At 58.2% G+C, this 21350-nt stretch overlaps 2 protein-coding genes across 4 annotated transcripts; both read left to right on the forward strand.

Moving 5' to 3' along the window:
* The first annotated feature begins 41 nt into the window (after positions 1 to 41).
* ARMC6 (armadillo repeat containing 6) lies at positions 42 to 17422 on the forward strand. Of its 3 annotated transcripts, none has more exons than XM_037817998.1 (8): positions 42 to 212; positions 6580 to 6743; positions 7297 to 7379; positions 12585 to 13158; positions 14275 to 14420; positions 14906 to 15037; positions 15318 to 15455; positions 16603 to 17422. In XM_037817998.1, exons 2-8 carry the CDS (start codon positions 6623 to 6625, stop codon positions 16813 to 16815), a joined length of 1407 nt encoding a protein of 468 aa, XP_037673926.1. In that variant the 5' UTR covers positions 42 to 212; positions 6580 to 6622; the 3' UTR covers positions 16816 to 17422. The 3 variants fall into 3 exon arrangements, with proteins under 3 accessions (XP_037673926.1, XP_037673927.1, XP_037673928.1); XM_037817999.1 differs by lacking the exon at positions 42 to 212 and adding an exon at positions 382 to 393; XM_037818000.1 differs by lacking the exon at positions 42 to 212 and adding an exon at positions 486 to 505.
* LOC119520209 lies at positions 16920 to 20392 on the forward strand. The gene is made up of 4 exons (XM_037817911.1): positions 16920 to 17080; positions 18739 to 18895; positions 18958 to 20194; positions 20379 to 20392. The coding sequence occupies exons 1-3, from the start codon at positions 16920 to 16922 to the stop codon at positions 19672 to 19674; spliced, it is 1035 nt and encodes a 344-aa protein (XP_037673839.1). The 3' UTR covers positions 19675 to 20194; positions 20379 to 20392.
* The last annotated feature ends 958 nt before the right edge of the window (positions 20393 to 21350 follow it).

Raw genomic sequence — 21350 nt, forward strand, 5'->3', positions numbered from 1 at the left:
GATGCCGCCGAGCCCCTCTGCGCAGGCGCGGGACGCCGCGGACACTCATGCGCAGGCGCAAACTGCTGCCGCCGCCGAGCCCTCTCGCGCAGGCGTGCTGTCCCTCGCTTCGGGACGGACGCTCCCGAGGCGAGAGATTTCCAGGACAGGGCAGCGTCAACGGTGATCAGCCAGGAAAAAGCATTAGGGACGCCCCCGCCGCCGCGCAGCAGGTGGTTCTTTTGGCTTTACCTGCGTCCGCGGTAGCCCCGGGATCGGTCGGCTGGGGGGGCGGGGCGGAGGTGGGCGGTGCTAGTGCGCCTGCGCGCGTACGGCGGCCGGCAGGAGTCAAGTCGACCCTTTTAGTGACAGCCGCGAGCCCCACCCCCCTCCCCACGTGGCCGCCGAGACCCGGTGAGCAGCCGTTGCCGCCGCCCCTCGCGCGCGGGGAGGGGAGTGGGCGCCGCGGGGCCGGGCTGGCGACGGGGTCTCGATTTGGGGGGAGTGAAGGAATCTTAAAGAGCCGGTGAGGACCAAATTCCCCGGTTCTCTGGACTCAGCTTTGTTTCCATTCATTTACTCATTGATCCGTCGCCCCTGAGCTGAGCGCCTGCTGCGCATCCAGCTCTCCTAGCCCCCCAGCTTTCATGGAGAGTCAGTGTCAGAGGCGATGGGGATCAGACAGCACAAGGGAATAAATAAGTGAACGGTGTCGCTCTAGGTAGAGATGACACCGTGCAAATACGAAGAGGAATGAGGCGGTTGGAGAGCGGGGCTGCAGGTAGATGGGAAGAGTGAGAGAGAGGTGGGGGGAGGCCCAGCAGGGAAAGTGCTGGTAAGGGGTGAGGGTTTTGCTCCCTGAGGGTCAGGAAACCGGCACAGGGGGTGTGCCGGGCAGGTGAGCGGTGTAGGCTAATGGGTGGGGCATAGAGGGTCAGGGCGTGGCCGGGAGGGGAGTGCCTGCATCGCGGTGGGCGGAGGGAGTTGCACGGGCACGTCCCGGGGCTGTTTTGTTTTTGTTTTTGTTTTTTGATGAGTAAAACCACGGGTTAGAGAGAACTGGTGGAGTTGCCTTGGGAATCCCCAGTGCCCACCTCCCTCCCCCGCACACCCCAGCCGCATCACGGGGGCTGGTAATGCTTTTTGCAGACTCCCCTGGCCTGGTGCCCAGATGAGCGTGTCCAGGCGCCATCTTTTCTCCTGACTTGTTCCAGCCCTAGGGGACCCTGGAGGACTCGACTCAGGGGCAGTCACAGGACTGGACAGTGACATTCCCAGCTCAGCGAGCTCAGCACTGGGCAGAGGGAACGTCATGGGTCAGGGGAGCCAGGCCAGAGAGCACAGACTCCGAATGAGAAACCATGGAAGGCTCCCAGAAGGAGGTAGCCTGGAAGGACTGGCAGGAGCTTTGCAGAGGCAGGATAGAACGATGGGGTCCCAGCCGCGCCCTTTACTGCCCGTGTGACCTCAGGCAGGGGCTTCCCATCTCTGAGCTTCGGATTCCTCGTCTGTAGAAAAGGCGTGGTGGTGGCACTCACTGCTGGCCCACTGGGCCGGAAGCGAAGGGACAGACGTCTGATCCTGCAGCTCCCAGCCTGGAAACCCCTGCCCCCGGAGCTGGCCGGGACCCCAGGCCACCCCAGAAACTCTTTACCTGGCGACAGGAGAGCCATACTCTTTTCCTTCACCAGTGACCTGGCAAGCCCTAAACAAACTCTTTGTTCTTCTGGAGCAGCAGGGAGAGGTGGGGGGATGTCCAGGGAAGTGAGCTGGGGGTGGGGGGTGATGCCCTGCCCCCCCCATAAAAATTAAATTGGCCAAATTATCTGTTAAGCAGCAAAAGAAAGGCTCTTTGCCCCCTGCGTGTCCCTTTTCCCCCAACACACCCTTAAGGCAATGCGTGGACCAGGAGCCAGAATTCAAAAAATTGTTTTAAAGGACGTTCGGACAACTGAGGAAAGTTGCTCATGGACTGTATATTAGACAACAGCGCTGTTAGTGGGCATAGGGTGTAATAGTAATATCTACATAATATCTTAAAATAGTTTAGTAAGGGCCACTGGGTCATCTGACATTCACACTGGCCCCTGGCTTCCAGGCTGCGTGTGGGCTGGGCTGGCTGTCATCTGTTGTTGCTTTTAAACAATAGTATTTTTTCAGTTGATCTGTAATTTACATAGCACACTATTCGCCTTTTTACAGTGTACATGTCAGTGGTTTTTAGTACATTCACAAGATTGCAAGAACGTCACCACCATCTAGTGCCAGAACCTTGTCATCACTGCGGAAGGAAGCACCTTCCCCACGAGCGACCTGTCACTCCCATTCCCTTACCCCCCTCCCCAGCCCCTAATCTATTTCTCTCCCTGAATTTGTCTGTTCTGGACATTTCATATGGGATCCTACAATATGTGGCCTTTTGTGTCTGGCTTCTTTCTTTCGGCATCATGTTTTCTAGGTTCATTCATGTTTGTAGCCTGGATCCAAACTTCATTCCTTTTTCACGGCCGAATAATATTCCATCGTCTGGGTGGACCACATTGTGTTTATCCATCATCTGTCTATGGACACTTGAGCTGCTTCTGCCTTTTGGCTGTTGTTTAATGCGTCTGTGAACGTTTGTGCACAAGTATTTGCCAAGTCCCTGCCTGCCGTCCTTTTGGGTACATATCTAAAGTGGAATTAAGGGGTCACATGGTAATTCTGTGTTTAACTTTTTGAAGAACCATAAACTGTCTTCCTCAGTGTATGCAGTATTTTGCATTCCTACCAGCAGTGTACAGGGGTTCCAATTTCTCCACATCTTTGGCAACATTTGTTATTCCACCTCCACCACCTTTTTTCTTTTCTTTTAAATAATAGCCGTCCTAGTGTGTGTGAAGTGGCATCTAATTGCGGTCTTGATTTGCATTTCCCTAAATGGATAATGATAATGAGCATCTTTTCATATGCTTAGTAGCCATTTGTCTGTCTTCTTTGGAGAAATATCTATTCAAGTCCTTTTCCCATATTTTGATTGGGCTGTTTGTCTTTTTGTTTTGAGTTGTAGGAGTTCTTTATATGTTCTGGTTATTAAACCTTTATGAGATATAGGATTTGCAAACGTTTTATACCATCCTGTAGGTTGTTTTTTCACTATCTTGATATTCTCCTTTGATGTACAAAACTTTTTAATTTTGGTTTATTTGTTCTTTTTCTTTTTTGCCTGTGCTTGCTTTCTTGCTTTCTTTCCTTTTTTTTCTTTAATTGTTTTTTTTTTTTTTTTTGGTTGATGTGTTCCTTAAGTTATTACATTCCTCCCGAACCTTCTCTCTTTCTTTTTTAAGATTTTTCATGGAAATATAACATACATACAAAATAGTGATAAGTTTCAAAGTACAATTTAACAAGTTATTATAGAGCAAATGAATGTTGTGGGTTACAGTTCCATCATTTCAGTTATTTCCTTGTAGCTGTTCTAATACCCTAGAGGCTAAATACGTACATACATATACATATATATATATGTATATGTATGTATATATATGTATATATATTTATTTAAAGATTCCATGGCCATAATTCTCTGCTAGATCCTCTGTTGTCTGTGACCACCCCTCCCTCTCGTTTGATCATTGTCTCAATCTACAGGGGTGTCTAGACAGTGACACCCTAACTTGTTCATACTGAAAAGGGGTGTCGACATTATGGGGAAGGGGCTGCATCTGGTTGATGTTCTTGGAGAGGCTGTTGCCTCTGAGTTTGGGACATATCCGGCCTAGGAACACTCTGGTGGATTTAGTTTCTGAAAACTAAACTTAGCGAGTGAAACTTGTATAGAGTCTTTATTCTTCGGGATTCTCAGGATGCCCGTGCTTTCTTCATATCTGAGAATCTATTGTCTAACCCACGGCCCTGAAGACTTCCCTTGTTTTCATCTGAGAGTTTTGTCGTTTGGGCTTTTATGTTTAGGTCACTGACCCATTTTGACTTCCTTTTCGTGTGTGGTGAGAGGTGGGCTCCCATTCGATTTTGCGTGTGGCCACCCACTTGTCCCTGCACCATTTGTTGAAGAGATGGTTTCCCCATTGAACGGATCTGGCTCCCTTGTGGGAAATCAATTGGCCGCAGATGTCTGGGTTTATTCCTGAACTCAGTTCTATTCCATTGGTCTCGACGTCTGTCCTTACGCCAGTACCACACTGTTTTGGTTCCTGTAGCTTTGTGGTAGGTTTGAAATTGGGAAATATGAGTCCTCCAACTTGGTTTTCTTTTTCAAGATTATTTTGGCTATTTGAGGTCTTTGAAATTCCGTATGAATTTTAGGATGGGTTTTTACATTTCTGCCAAAAAAAAAAAAAACCTTCTGGAATTTTGATAGGGATTGCATTGGGTCTGTAGAGCACTTTCTGGGAAATATTCCCATGTTGACAATATTAAGTCTTCCATTCCATAACCACGGGAAGTCTTTCCATTTATTTAGGTCTTTCAGCAATGTTCTGTAGTTTTCAGTGTACAAGTCTTCTGCCTCCTTGGTTAAATTCATTCCTAACTCTTTTTTTAGATATTATTGTAAATGGAGGGTTATTTTGTTTTGTTTTCCCCTTTTGGATTGCTCCTTGCTGATATACAAAAATTCAACTGATTTTTGCCTGTTGCTTTTGTATCCTGAAACCTTGCTGAATTCATTCATTTTTTTGTGTGGATTCCTTAGGAACCTCATCTTAACAAAATACATCTACAAAGACCCCATTTCCAAATAAGTTCATGTTCTGAGGTCCTGCATGAAATTTGGGGAGCACACTCTTCAAGCCAGCACAACTTCCTTTTTTCTCTCTTGCATTTATTTGTCGAGGATCCTGGGTTGTCACCCCATGGTTGAGGTCCTCCGGTGGGGTTTTGCAGCCACCCCCATGCTTTGCGTGACTGTGACCCCTGCCCCAGAGGTCTGGTGGTTGGATTTGGTGCTGTCCCACGCAACATGCTCGCTACCCGCCACACGTGGCTGTTTAAATCTAAGGTAATTAAAACTATACAGAACTAAACTCTCAGTGACTTACCTTTCAGCTGCTGGACAGCCACGTGTGGCCGAGGCCATCCCGGGACACTGAACCAGTGGGTCCAGTCGCTATCTGCCTGAGCCACCCACCCATCCTCAGATCCCCCGTCCATTTGCAGCCAGTTCTGACCCTTGCCGAGACCTGTTCCCCGTTGGATGATGAGCTGGGCTCATCTGGAAAGTGGCATCTCTTGGGGGACCTGGGCCCCCTCGGGCAGGGGAGACGGGATCCCAGTTCTCAGAACAGCGAGTTGGGCCATCTGTCTACTAGTATGAATGGGCAGATTTTCATTAGGTGCCTGCTGGATTTTTGTTTTAACGAATGCTCAATTGTCCCACCTCTGGCTGGGGGGCAGGGGCTGCCCCTTTGGATTTGCTCCCAAGTCCCCTTTTCTTCTCTTTATTTTTTTATTTTTACCATGGTAACATACACGCAATATAACATTTCCGCTTTAACCACTTTCAAGTGGACAGCTCAGTGGCCTTAATCGCCTCACATGGTTGTGCTGCCATCTCCGCCATCTTGACCAGAACTTTTCCTTCCCCCCGGAGAGAAACACTGCCCCATCATCCGAGTCCTTCCCATGCGGCCCCAGAGGCTTTCGGGGCCACAGGCTGCTCCGATCTCAGCCTCCTGCTGCCAGACCTGCAGGCAGTCCGGCCCCTCCCGCTACAAGGTGGTGTTTGGGAGTCACTGTCGGCATCGGGGGTGCTTGTGGCTGCTGGGGTCGTCTCCTCAGGTCCCTTTTCTAGAAAAGTGGGTTCACATCCATTTAAGAGAAAACTTTTCACGAGTTCACATCACTATTCCCCCCGCAAATTTAGGAGTGCTGCCTCTGTGCGTAACGTCTCCAATTTCCTCGATGAATCTTTGTACTTTTAGGCGGGTTCCGAATGGCAAACACCTTATTCCTTAATTTGCCACAGCTATAATGGCCTCAGAGTAGCCTCGTCAAGACCATTTCCAGTCACAGAAATCCCAAAAACCATCAGAGATCTTCTCTTGCGGTCCATTTGGATGGATGGTCCTATTGCTGCATTTCAGAACCCCCTGAAGCAACCCATGTCCGTAGACAGGAGAGAGCAGGCCCCGTGGGAGAGGGTGAATGGATCAGCTCAATTCATGGGCGATCAATTCATTTGGCGATCGCTTTCATTTTCACTCTCGGCGGTTGTATTTCCCTGACAGTCCCCATTTCACATCCCGCTCGGAGCAAGCAGCCCGGCTTCCAGGCCTGTCCTCTGCTCTGTCCACGCCCTTCCCCTTATCAGAAATTATTTCCATTAATTTTTTGTTTGTCTTGCCTTTGAAATAATGGTTGACTGGTCGGTTGGTTTTTACTACCAGGACACACACGCACGGCTGCGTCTGTTGACATGACCCTTGCCCTCTCTTAAGTGGGACGTGGCCCTTCTGTGTGCTCTCAGGTGTGGGGCTTTCCTGGGGGTCACCCCCTCTGCCCCCCGCTGGTGCTCCCCACATGCCGGTTTAAGGTGGTTTGGCAGCCCCCCCAGGTGCCTGCCCACCGTGCTGGAGCTCTCGTCTCGCCTTCGTTGCCCAGCTCGGGGACGTCCGCTGGCCGGACCCCACGGGGGAGACTGGCCATGGCCGCCCGGCGCATCACCCAGGAGACCTTCGACGCGGCCGTGCGGGAGAACATCCGGGAGTTTGAGATGGGGCCGGAGGACGCGGTGGCGGAGGCCGTGGAGCAGTTCGAGTCCCAAGGTGGGCAGTGGCGGGAAGCGGCACAGGCCCTGCACCCCAGGAGCGCCCCCTCACATGTGTGCGTGCGCACACACACACAGCCCTCTGGGTAGTCTCGTTTCAGTGGTTGCTTCCTTGGAGGGGCTTTCCCTGAGTGAAGCACCTCCTGGAAACAGTGCCGTCTGTCTGTCTGCCTGCCCCTTGCACCCCAACCTGAGCTCCCCCGGCCCCCAGGAGACAAGTGGTTTGCTCCAGCAGGGCCCTGAGATTGGGGTCTGGGGCTGTGGCCAGGCCACGTGGCGGGGTGCGGATGCAGGAAAGGGGTCCGTGGACCACTGGAAGGTGACTGGGCGCTGTGGGGGCAGCCCTGGGGTCCCCTCCTCTCCGTCTGGCGCTGTGTCGTGGCCTCCCTTGCTCACAGCCACCAGCAGGGGCCACCTTGCATAGCCGCCAGAGCGGGGGACAGGGACAGGGACGGGGCAGCCACGGGGAGGCGGGGAGCAGGCCGGGGACTGGGGGCTGGGCCAGCACCACAGAGGGGCCCCCGACCCCAGCCCGGGCTTGTTCCCTGCAGGGGTTGATCTCAGCAACATTGTGAAGACGGCACCGAAAGTGGCCACGGACGGATCCCAGGAGCCAAAGCACGACGTCCTGCAGGTATGAGCTGGCGGAGCGCGGGGTGGGTGTCCGGCAGGTGGTAGCAGGCGGTTCTAGGGGGCTGAGAGCCCATGGAGGGGAGCTCCCTGATTCCCAGGTGACAGATGGAATGGACGGAGAGCGCGGCTGGGTCCCCCTGAGCTCGGGCCTGGGTGAAGGATGGCCTCCTGGCAGCATCCTGAGGGCCCGCTCTCCGCACGGCCCCCACGTGCCCCAGCAGCCAGCGAACGCGCCCTCCGGGGCTCAGGCAGTACAGGGCCTCCGGGTCCTACAGGGACGTGGCTGAGCACCCCGGGGAGCCTCCTCTGGGACCTCCCGGGTTTGTGCAAAGAAAGAGGTTGGCGGGGCCACGGGAAGAAAGAGCAGGATGATGGTAGGAGTTGTCATTTATTGAGCACCTGCTGTTTCCCAGCACTTCACAGCTGGGATCTCCTTAGCACTTCACACATGTGGGGTAGGTGCTGGTGTCCCTGATTCCGAGGGAGAGAAACGAGGACTGGGGCGGGTGCTGCTGTCCAGTGACCCGCTCCGTCCACGAGGAAGGCCGAGCTCGCTGGGGTCACACACTTTCCCTCAGGGCCTCCATTGAACCTGGTAAACCGGCGGTAGGTTCCCATGCTCGTTGGGCATCAGCCCTGAGCTGGAGGCTTCCCTTGCACTTTCTCAGTTTTTCTCCCGACAGCTCCTTGCAAGGTTAGGGTAATTAGCCCCACTTTACAGGCACTGAAATTAAGATCCAAAGAGATAAAAAAGAGGTCTTCCCTGGCAGAGTAAATGAGGGCAGGAAACCTGGAAAAGGAAACCTGGACGGCAAACCAGCCCTGCCTAAGGCAAGGCTCTCGTCATCTCCTGCCACTCAGAGGTCTTGTGAACGTTGCCTTATCGCTGTTTTCTTCTGCCTTTCTTTGCTTGTGAAGGTGATCATATGTCCAAAATATTGGCTACCTAGTTCTTCTTTTGTGGGCCTGAGCTTGTCTTCTGTCAGTTTTTCTGTTGGGGGATGTTCATCTTATTGATTTGTAGGAGCACTTTATATATGAAGGATCTCAAGAACAATAGTAGCTAGCAATCACGGAATGCTCAGCATTGGGCTAAGTTCTTAAGAATGCATTATCTCCATCTGTGACCAGCCCGTTTGACTGATGAGGAAGGACTTCCCAAGGATCAGTGACCTCCTGAGTGTCACAGGGAGTAAGGACAGGGCTGTGAGCCTGACCTAGGTCCCTCTCCAGCGAAAGCCAGGCTCGGAACTGCTCTGCTATCTTCCAGCCTAAGAACATAAACATGTTCTGGGCATAAAAGAATCAAGCAGAGCTCAAGTATTTATAGTAAAAACTGCGAGTCCCTGCCCTGTCCCTCCTGGCCGCCTGCGAGTCCCTGCCCTGTCCCTCCTGGCCGCCCGCTCTCACTGTCTTCCCTGGAGGCGGCACCCTGAACTCAGGCTTGCACCCCACCATCCTCGTTCTCTCCTCCCTCCTGAATCAGCCCCCTCCTCACAGCCCCTCACGGCACCGTCCACCTCTGCTTGTGTGTAGGGGCTTCAGTGTGTGAAAAACACTGCTCTGTCGAGGGAGAGAAACCCACCTTGATGGGCCTTTTGAAATGAATCTGCTAGAGCCCTAGTGTTTGTTGCAAACAGACGGGTAGAAATGCAACCAAGACTTCCCTTTGAGTAAAGTGTGAGTGAAGACCCTTCACATGCACGGGGGGCTGCAGAATCAGAGCCCTCGCAGGGAGGGAGGGAACCAGGGCTGGTGGCAGATCCTCCGCCGGTGACAGGGACGGCCGAGAGGCGCAGCCCACCACTGCCACCCCAGCAAGCGCCATGTCCGAAGCCAGCCGGCCCGGCCTTCCGGGGCCTGGGAAACCAGGCTTCCTTGTCCGCTGATGTAGAAACTCAGCTCCGTGATAAGATCCAGGACAAAGATTTAACTGAAACTTGAGGGACACTGCTGTGCAGGTATTTGGAATTAATTTTTCTATCGTATTTGACTAAACACGGCACCGTCGTGATTCCAGCCCTGCACATGCTCAAAGGCACGTGCGTCAGAAGTGTTTTCAACTTTCTTATGAGGCTTCCTGCTGAAATGCGTGCCGTGCCCTCTGTTGTTGGTTTTTTAACTGTTTATTTTGAAACGATTTCAAATTTACAGGATAGTTACCAAAACAATACAAACCCCATCCTGGAAACTCCCACATAGCACCCCCCTGCCCGCACCCCCCCGCCGAGCCACCACTTTGAACATTTTGCCATATTTGCCGTATCATTTTGTCTGTCCCTCCATCCGTCCATCCATCTATTCTGAACTTTCAAGAGCAGGTTACACACATCACGCTCTTTGAACACATAATACTTCCCTGTATGTTTCCTAGGAGCAAGGATATTCAATTATGTAATCACCTTATCGAGTCCGAGCAATTTAACACTGATGTAAAGCTGACAGTCTGCATTCCAGTTTTTTCTTAGGTCCCGGTAACGTCCTTTTGAGCCTTTTCTCCTCTGTCCTTAGATCCTGTGTGAGGTCATCCATTGCATTCCATTGTCGATCCTTTACTTAGTTGCTCTCTCTCTTTATGGCAGAAACATGTACACAACACAAGCCTCCCCATCCCAGCCCCTCCCGCGCATGCTGTTTGGCGGGATGAATCACATCCACGATGTTGTGGTGCCCCCCCCCACCTTCCATTCCAGAACTTGCCTTTCGCCCCAAACAGAAACCCTGCACTCATTTTGCACTGACTCCCCATCCCCCCTGCCCCCACCCCTGGCAGGCAACCTGTGCTCTACTTTCTGTCTCTGTGAGCTTGCTTGTTTCCTGATATTTTCTTTGTGGTTACATGGGACTTCAGTTTAACATCCTAAATCTATAACACTCTCGTTTGCTTTGATACTCAACTTCAGTAGGACACACAAACTATGTTCCTGTCCCTGTCTGTCCCCCACCTGTGTGTAGTTCTCTTCGCAAATTACATCTTTATACATGATGAGTCCAAAACCGCTTGATTTATCATTACATTTTATGCATTTGCCATTTAGATCCTGTAGGAAATAAAAAAGTAGAGTTACAAATAAAATATATGCTGGTCTGGCATTTACATTTACTCGTATCGTTACTTTCCCAGGATCGTTATTTCTTTGTGTGGCTCCGTCAGTTGTCCCGTGTCCTCTCCTTCCAAGCTGCACAGCTCCCTGTAGCTTTTCTTGCAGGGCCGGTCCAGTGGTGACGAATCCCTCAGCTTTTGTTTACCTGGGTAAGGTTCTCTCTCTCGGTTTTGAAAGATAGTGTTGCCGGGAATTCAGTTCTAGGTTGGCGGTGTTCTCTTTTTGCCTTCTTGCCTCCAGGGGTTCTAATGAGAAGAAACTGGCCTCAGTGATGCTCCTTGTGTGTGACACATCGTTCCAGCCCTGCTCTCGAAGGGCTCGGTTGGCACGGCCTTAAGCCGAGGAACGCCAGGGACAGAGTGAGACGCGGGTTCATTAGGACTTATGGACAGGAGAGGGTTCTCCCGGCGGCGGCCGGCTGGAAAGTGGACTCAGCGCTCCGCGAGGGTGGGAGTGCAAAGGGCTTATTAGGACAAAGCCTTCCAGAGGGTGTGAGGACTGAGTCTCAGCGGGGCCTCCTGACACACAGGTCTGGAGGTTTGTTACCAACAGTGATCTGGGAGGGGAGCTTCTGTGCTCTGTTTATGATCCCATCTGCATGTACTTTCTTCCCGAGGAGGTCTGATGACCGTCAACTTCTGTCCCAGTCCCGCAGGCTGCTCCATGCTGGGGAGCCCCATTCCCCATCGGGGCAGGGGAGCCGGGCCCTGGGCCCCTGCACACGTGGCTTCTCTCCTGCGACTTTTGGAATTCTCTTTGTCTTTGGCATTCAACGGTTTGATTATAACTTGGTGCAATGTGGGTCTTTTTGGGTTTATCCTGCTTGGAGTTCATTGAGCGTCTTAGATGTGTATATTTATGTTTTTTCTTGAATTTGGGAAGTTTCCAGCCATTATTTCCTTGAGCGTGCTCTCTGCCCTTTTCTCGCTCAGGCTCCGTGCCCTTTTTCCTTGTTCTTTCTTCTTTACGCTCCTCAGACTGGACAGTGTCAATTGTCTTATCTTCAAGTTCTAATTCTTTCTTCTGCCAGCTCCTCCCTGCTGCTGGACACCTCCAGGGAGTTTTTAATTTCTGTTACTGTGGACATTAGCTCTGTTTGGTTATTCTTCATAATTTCTGTCTCTCTATAGATCTTTACTTTTGTTCATCTGTCGTTTTCCTGATTTCCTTTTGTTCTTTGTCCTTGTTTCCCTTGAGCTCTTTGGGCACACTGAAGTCTTTCTTTCGTGTGTCCCAGGTCTGCTCCTCCTCGCTGATGTTTTCTGAATCTTTCGTCTCCTTGGCCTGGGCCATTGCTTCCTGTTTCTTTGTATGTTTTGTTGCAACCTGGACATTTTGATATTTTACTGCGTCATGGCTGGAGTTTACACCCTCTGGCTTCAGCTTATGTGCTGATAGTCTGTTGAATTGTGACATCCAGCCAGGGAAGATGACAAATGTGAGGCTTCATGAGGACTCGCCGACGCAGCCAGCCTCGCCTTCTGTGGCAGTGGAGGCGGGTGGAAAACCCTTCCGGCTGCTGGCTTCTCTGGAACCCGGCTCCTGTGGTTCTGTGAGCAGCTTCACCGGGGGTCTTGGCTGAGGCTGAGGCCGGGTGCGGAATGGCTGCCAGGCGTGTCTTCTCTGTCCTCGTTGCCCTTCCTCAAGGGCTTACAGTTGAGTTTGGAGGAATCGACTGTGTGTTTAACGTGCTTCCCCATGGCCGGTTCTCAGTCAGTCTTAGTGGAGCGAAGGAGAGAGACAGAAAGGAGGCACCTGGGGTGGGGTGGGCCTGGGGAAGACAACTCCCGCCCTCCTCGGAGAGCCACCCACTGGCGGGAGCGCCAGTCAGCTATGGCCGCGTAACAAATGGCCCCAGGCAGCAATTCTGTGGGACGGCTGGGCCCGTCCTGTCTGTCCTGCACATGGGGCCTGCCCAGGTGAGCAGCCAGCGCTGGAGTGGCCGAGACGTCTGTGCTCAGGTGTGGCAAGGGTGCTGGGTGGCAGGGTCTCTCCCTTGCCCTGGGGCTGCACCACGTGGCCTCTTGGTGCCCCAGGCTTCCAGAGGTGCCGCATCACGTCCACCGCGGGTGCTGCCTCAGGGGTCTCTCTGTGTCCCGCAGGCCCTGGATGCCCTGCAGGAGAGCGTGGCCAGCGCGCGCCCCCAGGAGGTGTTGGCCCACCTCGCCCGCTTCTGCGAGCAGTGCCAGCGGCACAAGGGCTGCCGCTTCCTGGCAGCACAGCACGGCGCCTACTCGGTGCTCCTCGCCGCCTGGCAGCTGGCCGCAGTGGGCAACCAGGACCTCCTGCTCCTGGCCCTCGACGCCCTCTCGGCGCTGACTGATGGCCAACCCGACCTCCTGGATGCCCAGGGCCGGAGGCTGCTGGTGGCCACGCTGGCCCGGCACGCCGACACGGCCGAGCTGACCTGCTCGGGGCTGCGCTGCGTGCGCCACGCCTGCCTGCGGCACGAGCGCAACCGGCAGGACCTGGTGAGGGACGGCGTGCTGCCCCTGCTGACCGGCGCCATCACCCGGCATGGCCGCCATGCCGACGTGGTCAGGGAGGCCTGCTGCGCTCTGCGGATCATGACCTTCGACGATGACATCCGCGTCCCCTTTGGCCACGCCCACGCCCACGCCAAGATGATCGTGCAGGAGAACAAGGGCCTGTGGGTCCTCATCGAGGCCGCCAGAGGTAGGAGGGGCCAGCGAGCGGGCTCAGGGCTGCTTCAGGCACAGCTGGCTCCAGGAGACTTTGAGGCCACCTCCCGTGGCCCGAGCCCAGGTCCCCCATCCGTCTCTGGAGCCATTTGGGGAGGGCCACCAGCTCTGTCCAACCCAAGAGGAGCCCCCGCAGAGGAAGACAGGGGTGCCCCTTCCGGAAGGCAAGGGAAGGCTTGCTGGTCACCACCGTGCCAGTCTGGGCAGAGGTTTACACCGTTATTACTGTCTGTCCACAAATTTGGGTGTCTGTGGGTAAGGGCAGACAATGGGGAGCCGGCGCAGGGTTTCCCCGCAACAGGGCTGACGTTTGGGCCCCACAGCCCCGGCCCCACTGGGGAAAGGCCTTATGGTGGCAACGGCCCTGAAGCCCTGTGCGGCCGGGCTGCTTCCCCACTGGGGGATCTCGCGTGTTCTCAGCCATTCCCAGGCGCTTGTGCAAGCCAGGGCTCTTCCGGAGAAACAGTCTTATCCTAGTTGCTTGAGATTTATTGCTGGAAAGGAAAAGGGATCTGTTGCAGGGAACTGGTCCCTGGCCTCTGGGTGGGTGCAGCCCACCCCGGTTATCCGGGGCCACCCCGTTGACGTAAAGCTGTCACGGAGGGCGACCCCCCCAGCTGCAAACCTGCCCCCAGCAACCCGAGCCCAGTGTGGGATCAAGTCACGTGGACACATGGCTCTGCCGCAGAACCGGCACCCCCATCCTGCTGCCCCCCCGGTTCTGTCAATGGCACCCGAGTTCAGCTCTCTCGGGGCCACCACTGCCTACACGAGCCCCTGTGGTTTCTGGGTTTCATGTCGCTCTCAGAAAGCCCGTTCCCACCCCCAGATCACAGAAATTGTCTCGGGTGTTTTATATTCATGCCTTTACGGTTTTCTGGGGTCACCTGAGCCCTTGGTTGGTGGGAGTTTTCTTGGGGTGCACATTTGTCCCCCCAGCAGCGAGCAGAGGGTACTGTGGGCCCGGGCGACCCATGGAGGCCTGTGATGGGCTCCCGGGCTCATTCTCCTGGGGCACAGCCCCCGGTCGTTCCTGGGGCTCCCCTGTCAGGGCGGGGTCTGCACTGAGCCCGCCCCTCCCTCTCCACAGCCTTCCCCGACAACCCCGGCGTCCTGGGCGAGCTGTGTGGCGCCCTGTCCCGCCTGGCCGTCCGCAACGAGTTCTGCCAGGAGATGGTGGACCTCGGGGGTCTCGACGTCCTGCTGGGCCCACTGGCCGACGGCGCCGATCACCAGGTGAGCACCTGGGCCGGCTCGCAGCCCCCGGCCCCCCAGTTCCCATGTCACCTCCCGGGAGCCCCTGCCATGCCCAGCCAGCACCCACCCCGGAGCTGCTGCCCCTCATTTTGCTCCATCCCATGGGCAGGGCAGAAGCTGCGGGGGGCACACTGCTCTCTGCCCGGCCCTCGCCACCTTGGAGACGGCCTTGGCCTGGCTGGTCCTGGGCTGGCTGAGTTGACTTGAAACCACCCCCCGGATAATGGGGTGGTCTGGGCCCAGCCGCCTGCAACGTCGAGGACGTGGGCCTCGGTTTCCCTCCCTGTCTCGGGTGAGCGTCTCTGTGGGGCAGCCCGAGTCCCAGCAAAGCCCCTGGTGGGCAGCACCCTGGACCCCGGTGGGCTGCGTGGTGTCCACCCCTCCAAGCCTGCCCAGCGTCACCCCCGCCAGCCCCCCGGGCAGTGACAACAAGGCCCCTTGGCTGACCCACCGGCCCCGTGCAGGACCTCGTGAAGCAGGCCCTGAGTGCCCTGCGGGCCATCGCCGGCAACGACGACGTGAAGGATGCCATCGTCCGCGCCGGCGGGACAGAGGCCATCGTGGGCGCCATGACCCGGCACCTGGCCAGCCCCCAGGTACCCACGGGGCTGGGGAACAGCAGGGGGGACGTGGGGCCAGGGGACAGCTCAGTGGCCCCCCGCGGCCTGATGCTGCGCCCCACTCCCTCGGGCCGGGCCAGGGCGAGGGGGGTGTGGGCCAGGGGTGGGGGTGAGGGTGGGGTGGGGGGGCGGGTTCGAGGAGCCCCCGGGCTGCTGGCCTCACCGGCGCGGAGGAGCAGGAGGCAGCCGCGTCCCGCCCTCGGGGGCTGCTGGCGCAAGGACCCCAGGGGCGAGTCCCTGACGGTGCCGCCCGCAGGTGTGTGAGCAGAGCTGCGCGGCCCTGGGCGCCCTCGCCCTGCGCAAGCCGGAGAACAGCCGGGTCATCGTGGAGGGCGGCGGCGCCCTGGCGGCCCTGCAGGCCATGGAGGCGCACCCGCGGGAGGCCGGCGTGCAGGTGGGCAGTGGGCGGGGCGAGAGGCCGGCGTGCGGGTGGGCGGGGCGAGAGGCCGGCGTGCAGGTGGGCAGTGGGCGGGGCGAGGGGCCGGCGTGCAGGTGGGCGGGGCGAGAGGCCGGCGTGCCGGTGGGCAGTGGGCGGGGCGAGGGGCCGGCGTGCGGGTGGGCAGTGGGCGGGGCGAGAGGCCGGCGTGCGGGTGGGCGGGGCGAGAGGCCGGCGTGCGGGTGGGCAGTGGGCGGGGCGAGAGGCCGGCGTGCGGGTGGGCGGGGCGAGAGGCCGGCGTGCAGGTGGCAGTGGGCGGGGCGAGAGGCTAGCGTGCGGGTGGGCGGGGTAGTGGGCGGCGCGCTGAGCACGGGAAGGTGGGCGTGGGCTGGTGGGCAGTGGGCAGCAGGGCCCCGGCCTCCCTGTCGTGCACATCCTCACCTGGCAGGTCCCTTGCGTGTCTCCCACTGTCCTCGCCACTCTGCGAGTCCTCCTCCGTTTTTCCTTTACAGTCCAGCTAGCTGGCTGGGTGGGTGGGAGGGAGGAGGAGAGGGTCACCAGCCCCGGGACACCCCGAGGCTGGGTGCTGGAAGCTACTGGTCCTGTTCCTCCCAGCCTGGGGCCTCCTCCCACTCACCAGGCCCCATCCCTCATCAGGGACCCCCCACCCCTGGCCCCCCGGCTCGCCTATCACCTTATTCACCCCAGCTCCCTGGCTGAGCAGCCCCTCACACCATCTGCTGGAGATGGGCACCCGGTCAGGACATTGCACTGCCACAATCTGGCACCTGCAACCAGCGAGTAACTGGAAGTGAAAAAGACAGATGGACCCAGCATGCAGCCCCTCAGCCCTCAGACCCCTGTCCCTCTTCCCAAATCCCAGGCTCCTGTGCCAGCCTCAGTGGGTGGGAGGGTTGTCCCTTGGGCTGCCCTTCATCTCTCCCAAGCCCCTGAGTTCCCACACCTGCAGGATCAGCTCCAGCTTCCAAGCACTCAGCCTCCCTCAGCCTCAGTTTCTCTGCTTGGGTGATGGGATTAGCCCCATCTCACAGGATTTCTGAGAGGATGAGATGGGAGGACAGGTGGGCCACAGTCGCGTTAGACAAGGAGCCCGAGGCCTGAGTGGACCCCAGCCAACCCCATGCACCCTCTGCTCTCCTCACAGAAACAGGCCTGCATGCTCATCCGCAACCTGGTGGCCCGCAGCCAGGCCTTCTCTCAGCCCCTCCTGGAGCTGGGGGCCGAGGCCCTCATCGCACAGGCCCGTGCCGCCCACCCAGACTGCGAGGACGTGGCCAAGGCCGCCCTACGGGACCTGGGCTGCCGCGTGGAGCTCCGTGAGCTGTGGACAGGCCAGAAGGGTGACTTGGCACCGTGACCGCAGCTTAGCTGGGCGGCAGCTCTGGAGTGGGGAGACCCGTGTCCCACCACACCACCCCCTCCCCTCCCAGCAAGAGGGTGGGCGCAAGTGGGCGTCTGCACATGGACAGCAGCCCCTGGGGACCTGGCCGCCCCCTGCCCCGCACCCTTCCATCCAGAAGGACTTTGTCAGCTTGGGGGGCACAGGGCACAGTCCCCGGCCCCCGTCCTGAGCGAAACGTGGCAGCTGCCGCCGACCAGTGTCAGCGGCTTGTGGTCCTGACGTGCGGGCCCTCTCCTCAGTCTCCCACCCATAAAGGGGTCTCGCTCCTCTCCTTTCTGGCTGGGGGGGCCTGGCGTCAGTCTCTGGGGCCCTGGGTGAGCTGTGGAGGGCCCCACTGTGGTCAGGGGGCTCAGCCAGTGGCCACAGGGCAACATGAGGGGCAGCGAAGGGTTTTGTGTGTCCTTTTAGGTGAACTTGAGAGCAGTTGTAGGTTTGCAGAAAAGTGATTGGGTTCCCATTCCCCTACACACAGCTTCCCCGGTTCATAACCCCTCTCGGTGGTGTTTGTTACAAGGGATGAGCTAATTGTTTTTATAATTATACAAACCAAAGTCCACAGTTACCGTCAGGGCATCCTCTGGGCTGCCCAGTTGTAGGTCTGTTTTTGTTGTGGTAACACATATGCAACATGGCGTGATGACGTGCCCTGTTTTAACCCCTCAAGGGTCCCCTTCTGTGGCGTTACACTCGGAGCTGAGCCACTGTCACCCCATGACCAAAACCTCGTCACCCCAGGCAGAAGCTCCACACCTGTTATGTAATAACTGCACCCCCACTCCACCCCTGTAGCTTCAGCTCTCTCCAGCCTCTGCAAGTCTGCATCTTCTAGCTCCTTCCTGCGAGTGGAACCTACACCAGCCGTCCCTCAATCTTGCTTCTTTCATTCCACATGACATCTTCAGGTACATCCATGCTGCCGTGCGTATCAGAACTTCATTCCTTTCCCCAGCTGGGGGATGCTCCGTGGCATGGACGGACCCTGAGTTGTCTGTCCATCCGTCTGACAGCAGACACGGGGCTGCTTTCACCCTGCGGCTCTCGTGAATACTGCCACTGTGAACGTCCGCCGTCCCCCTCGGCTGGGCGGGCTGCTGGGCCCATGGTCAGAGGGAGCTTGGGGCCCATGAGCGCCAGGTCACTGTTGCCGAGAGTCCCACCTGACCCGGCTGTGTGGGCTCGAGCAAGTGGCCCACCCTCTCTGAGCCTCAATTCAATGCTCTGTACAACAGAGTGGCAAAGGCGTCCCCTCCAAGGGTGGCTGGGGCAGGGCTGGCGCAGAGGGCCTTGGTGCCCCTGAGCCCAGGCTACAGGCTGACCCACCTGGCCACGTCGCCACCCTCGGACCCCTCTGAGCCTTGGTTTCCCCAGCTGCAGGGTGGAGGTCATCATCTGTGTGTTCTAGGGGTCCCGGCCCCCTCCCGGGTGTTCTGGGGGTCCCCCTCCCTTGCCTGGTCACCTACAACAAAGCCGCACTGGGAATTCACCCTGGGACCCCCCCACACGGCCAGTTGGGGTTCAGGGCAGCCTCGGGACCTGTGGTGGGCACATCACCCCTCTTGCCCGCCCCTCCTATTTGTCACTCACCCCAGGAGGGCCAGATCACGGTCCTTTCCCCCAGGTCCCCGGTTTCTGTGGAAATCAGCCAGTGTGAGTAACCGTGGGTCTGGGAGGCCGTCCCTGGGGTCCCACCTCCCTAACCCAGTGTGGGCGCCCTTCCCACCGCTGGGGACCCCAAGCTTGGGGCCAGGCGGGCCTGCCCTGGGGGGCCTGTGACCTGGGGCAAGTCCTCCCATCCCTGGAGCCGCCTGCATCTTCGTCTGTCACGTAGAGGGGGCCTGCTGGGCTCTCAGGCTCTTGGGCTGACCCTTCTCCACACAGGCCCAGCCCCCCCAGGCTCGTGCCCCCCCAGGTCCTCTGCATGGAGCTCCCCAGCTCTCCCGCAGCCCCTCCCTGGCATCAGGGCTCAGCTCTTGGGCTGTGTCCTCTGCCAGGCCCACCCATCGCCCGGGTGCCCCTTCTCTGTCGCCTGCTGCCAGTGAGCTCAGCGAGGGCCTTGCACTAAAGCTTCCTGAAAGTTCACCTGAATAAACTCATCAGTGTTGGGGCGAGGGTGGGGAGCGGCCTCTGGCCCCAGCCAACCCTGCACCCTCCCCGAGCCGCTGGCCCAAGTTCTTCTGGGAGGTTGTGCAGGGACGGGTAGCCCTGGCTTATCAGGCCGCCCCTCCTGGGCCCAGGAGCCGGGTGTCTTTGCTAGGTGCGGCTCGGCAGGCCGTGCTCAGGCATCCGCGGGCTGGTGGGGTCCCCCAGGCCCAGGCCCAAGACCCATGGTTCTTTGCGGCAGGAGGAGCCAGCTCGCCTGCCAGCCCCAGGTTCGAGTCAGGCCTCGCCTGCAGACAGGGTAAATGTGCCCCTGTGAGGGCCTGCCTGGGGCACCCTGCAAGCAGCCTCCGTGACCCTAAGGAGCACTTGCTGTCCTCGCTGATGGGCGCGTGGCCCGGCCCCTCGGGGCCTCTGGGCAGCTGCCGTGGGAAGCTCCGGCCACTGGCACTGCCACACCAGGGATCCCCCTCCCACAGGGCAGGGAACAGCGGTGCCTTCTCAGCCGGCACCTGCGGGGGACATGGGGACTCGGGCCTGGTGGCCCTGCCTGTGGGCCCCTCCCCTGCTGCCAGCCTCAAACCTGACCTTGACCATATGGCTCACCCTTTCTGGCCTTCGCCAATCATTGGCAACACTGTGCCCCGGCCTGGCTCAGGGCTGCTCTGCAAGGTGGTTCCTGGGGATCCCCCGGTGGGAAAGGGAACTGGGGGGTAAGGAGGAGCGTCCTACCCAGGGTCAGCTGGTGGGATGTGGGAGAGCTGGGGTCCCAGGCACCCTGGCCCGATGCCACCAAGCTGCCCGTGGGTGGGGGTGGGTGCCATTGGCACAGGGCATGGCTGGCCTGGAAGGTGGCAGCAGCTTGCTGACGGAGAGCAGAAACCAGCGCCCAGCCCACACCTCTGGCAGCGTGGACCACTGCCTGACCCTTGCCTCGGTTGGCACCATCCCCAGGGGCACCAGGGTCCGGCCAGGAGGTGTGGGGGTGGAGGAGCCTCCGGCATAAACCTCTCCCTCTTCCGGTTGCAAATCTTGCCCATAAGTGGGCTAACCCCCATTCCATAAATCCCTGCTGACAGAGACACTGAGGCCCGAGAATAAGGGGTCCCTCACCCACACTCCCTGAGTGAGCACTTGCTGTGGCCGGCCCAGCAGATGGAAGCCTTTCACCTGCGTTCCTTCAGTTAACACACACGCCGACTGTGGGAGGTACGGAGGAAACTGAGTCAGGGGGCCAGTAAGTAAATAAAACAGTGGGATTCACCCCAGCTCTGGGCACTTCCACCAGGAGCACAGCCAGCGTGGGACTCAGTTCTCGCATCTGTGAAGGGGGGGTGCAAAGTTGCCAGGTGACATTGGGGAAGCTCCGGGTCCAGCACCCAGTAGGACCTCAACAGGGTCCGCTTGCTCCTTCCTGCCAGGGCACAAACCACAGCTGGGAGGCGCCCCCGTGGGAAGACCACGGCCCCGGGCTCACACCTCAGGCCGCCCCCCACCCGGGACCCACGTGCCGTCTTCCGGTTCCCCGCTTGGCAGGAGGCTGGTACAGTGGCCCTGAACGTGAGCTTGGTCTTGCTCCCTCCCAGGATTCCCTGCCTCCGAACTTGATCTCCACCAGCTCGGCTCAGCCTTAGGGGAAACCGGAGCCGGGTAACCCCCTCCATCCCGCGGTGGTGAGCCAGAGGACGGAGGGACACGGTGGGCTCAGAGAGGTGCAAGGGGCAGAGCCCAGCCGTCTGTCCGCAGTTATCCCGGGGACCACACGTGTCAGGCGAGGGGACGCAGGGTTCACAGACCCCGTGTGCCCTGCTGGAGGCCAAATGCGTTCACCAGAAGGTCAAGGAGAGGGCAGGGATGTCAGTTCTCCCGGGGGAGCGGCAACAGGAAGTCTAGCAGGGAGGAGGAAGCTTGGGCTCAGAGAGGTTCAGACGCTTCCAGAAGCTCACACAGCGCGAGTCGGTGTGCACCACTCCGTCCACCCGAGGGGAGTGGGGTGCAAATGTGGGGGACAGAGAATCATCTGCAGGCCCCGCCTCTGCGCTGGCGCCCGGAGTTCGGACTCGTCCCCCAGCCCCGGGGCAGCACACGTGGGCGTCCCAAGCCACCTCCCGCCGCGCTCGGGCCAAACTGCACCTTGCACGTCGGAGCCCCGCCCATGGCCCCAGCGACTGGCCGCCTGGCCCGCCTGTCTTCGGTATCGCAGCCAATCCTCGCCGCCCTGAGAAGTACGCCCTCCGTCCCTCTCGCCCCAGCCACTCTGGGTGCACTGGCGCCCTCCGGGCCCCGATCACTCTCCGCAGCGATTGGTCTCCAAAACTGCCCGTCTTCTCCTAGGCCTCCAATCCTCGCCTCCCTCCGGGTCCCCGCCTCCCAGCCCTTCGCACCCACGGGGG

Source organism: Choloepus didactylus, chromosome 25 (genome assembly GCF_015220235.1).
Source record: "Choloepus didactylus isolate mChoDid1 chromosome 25, mChoDid1.pri, whole genome shotgun sequence".
NCBI classification, from domain to species: domain Eukaryota; kingdom Metazoa; phylum Chordata; class Mammalia; order Pilosa; family Megalonychidae; genus Choloepus; species Choloepus didactylus.

Excerpts from the sequence above, each read along its gene's own strand:
- LOC119520209 (XM_037817911.1), top strand. The coding sequence starts at position 16,920 with ATGGACAGCAGCCCCTGGGGACCTGGCCGCCCCCTGCCCCGCACCCTT. Across the intron at positions 17,081-18,738 it reads CAGCGGCTTGTGGTCCTGAC|GCCCAGCCCCCCCAGGCTCG; the intron begins GTGCGGGCCCTC and ends TTCTCCACACAG. Across the intron at positions 18,896-18,957 it reads TTCTCTGTCGCCTGCTGCCA|TGTTGGGGCGAGGGTGGGGA; the intron begins GTGAGCTCAGCG and ends TAAACTCATCAG.
- ARMC6 (XM_037817998.1), top strand. The coding sequence starts at position 6,623 with ATGGCCGCCCGGCGCATCACCCAGGAGACCTTCGACGCGGCCGTGCGG. Across the intron at positions 13,159-14,274 it reads CCTCATCGAGGCCGCCAGAG|CCTTCCCCGACAACCCCGGC; the intron begins GTAGGAGGGGCC and ends CCCTCTCCACAG. Across the intron at positions 14,421-14,905 it reads CCGACGGCGCCGATCACCAG|GACCTCGTGAAGCAGGCCCT; the intron begins GTGAGCACCTGG and ends GGCCCCGTGCAG.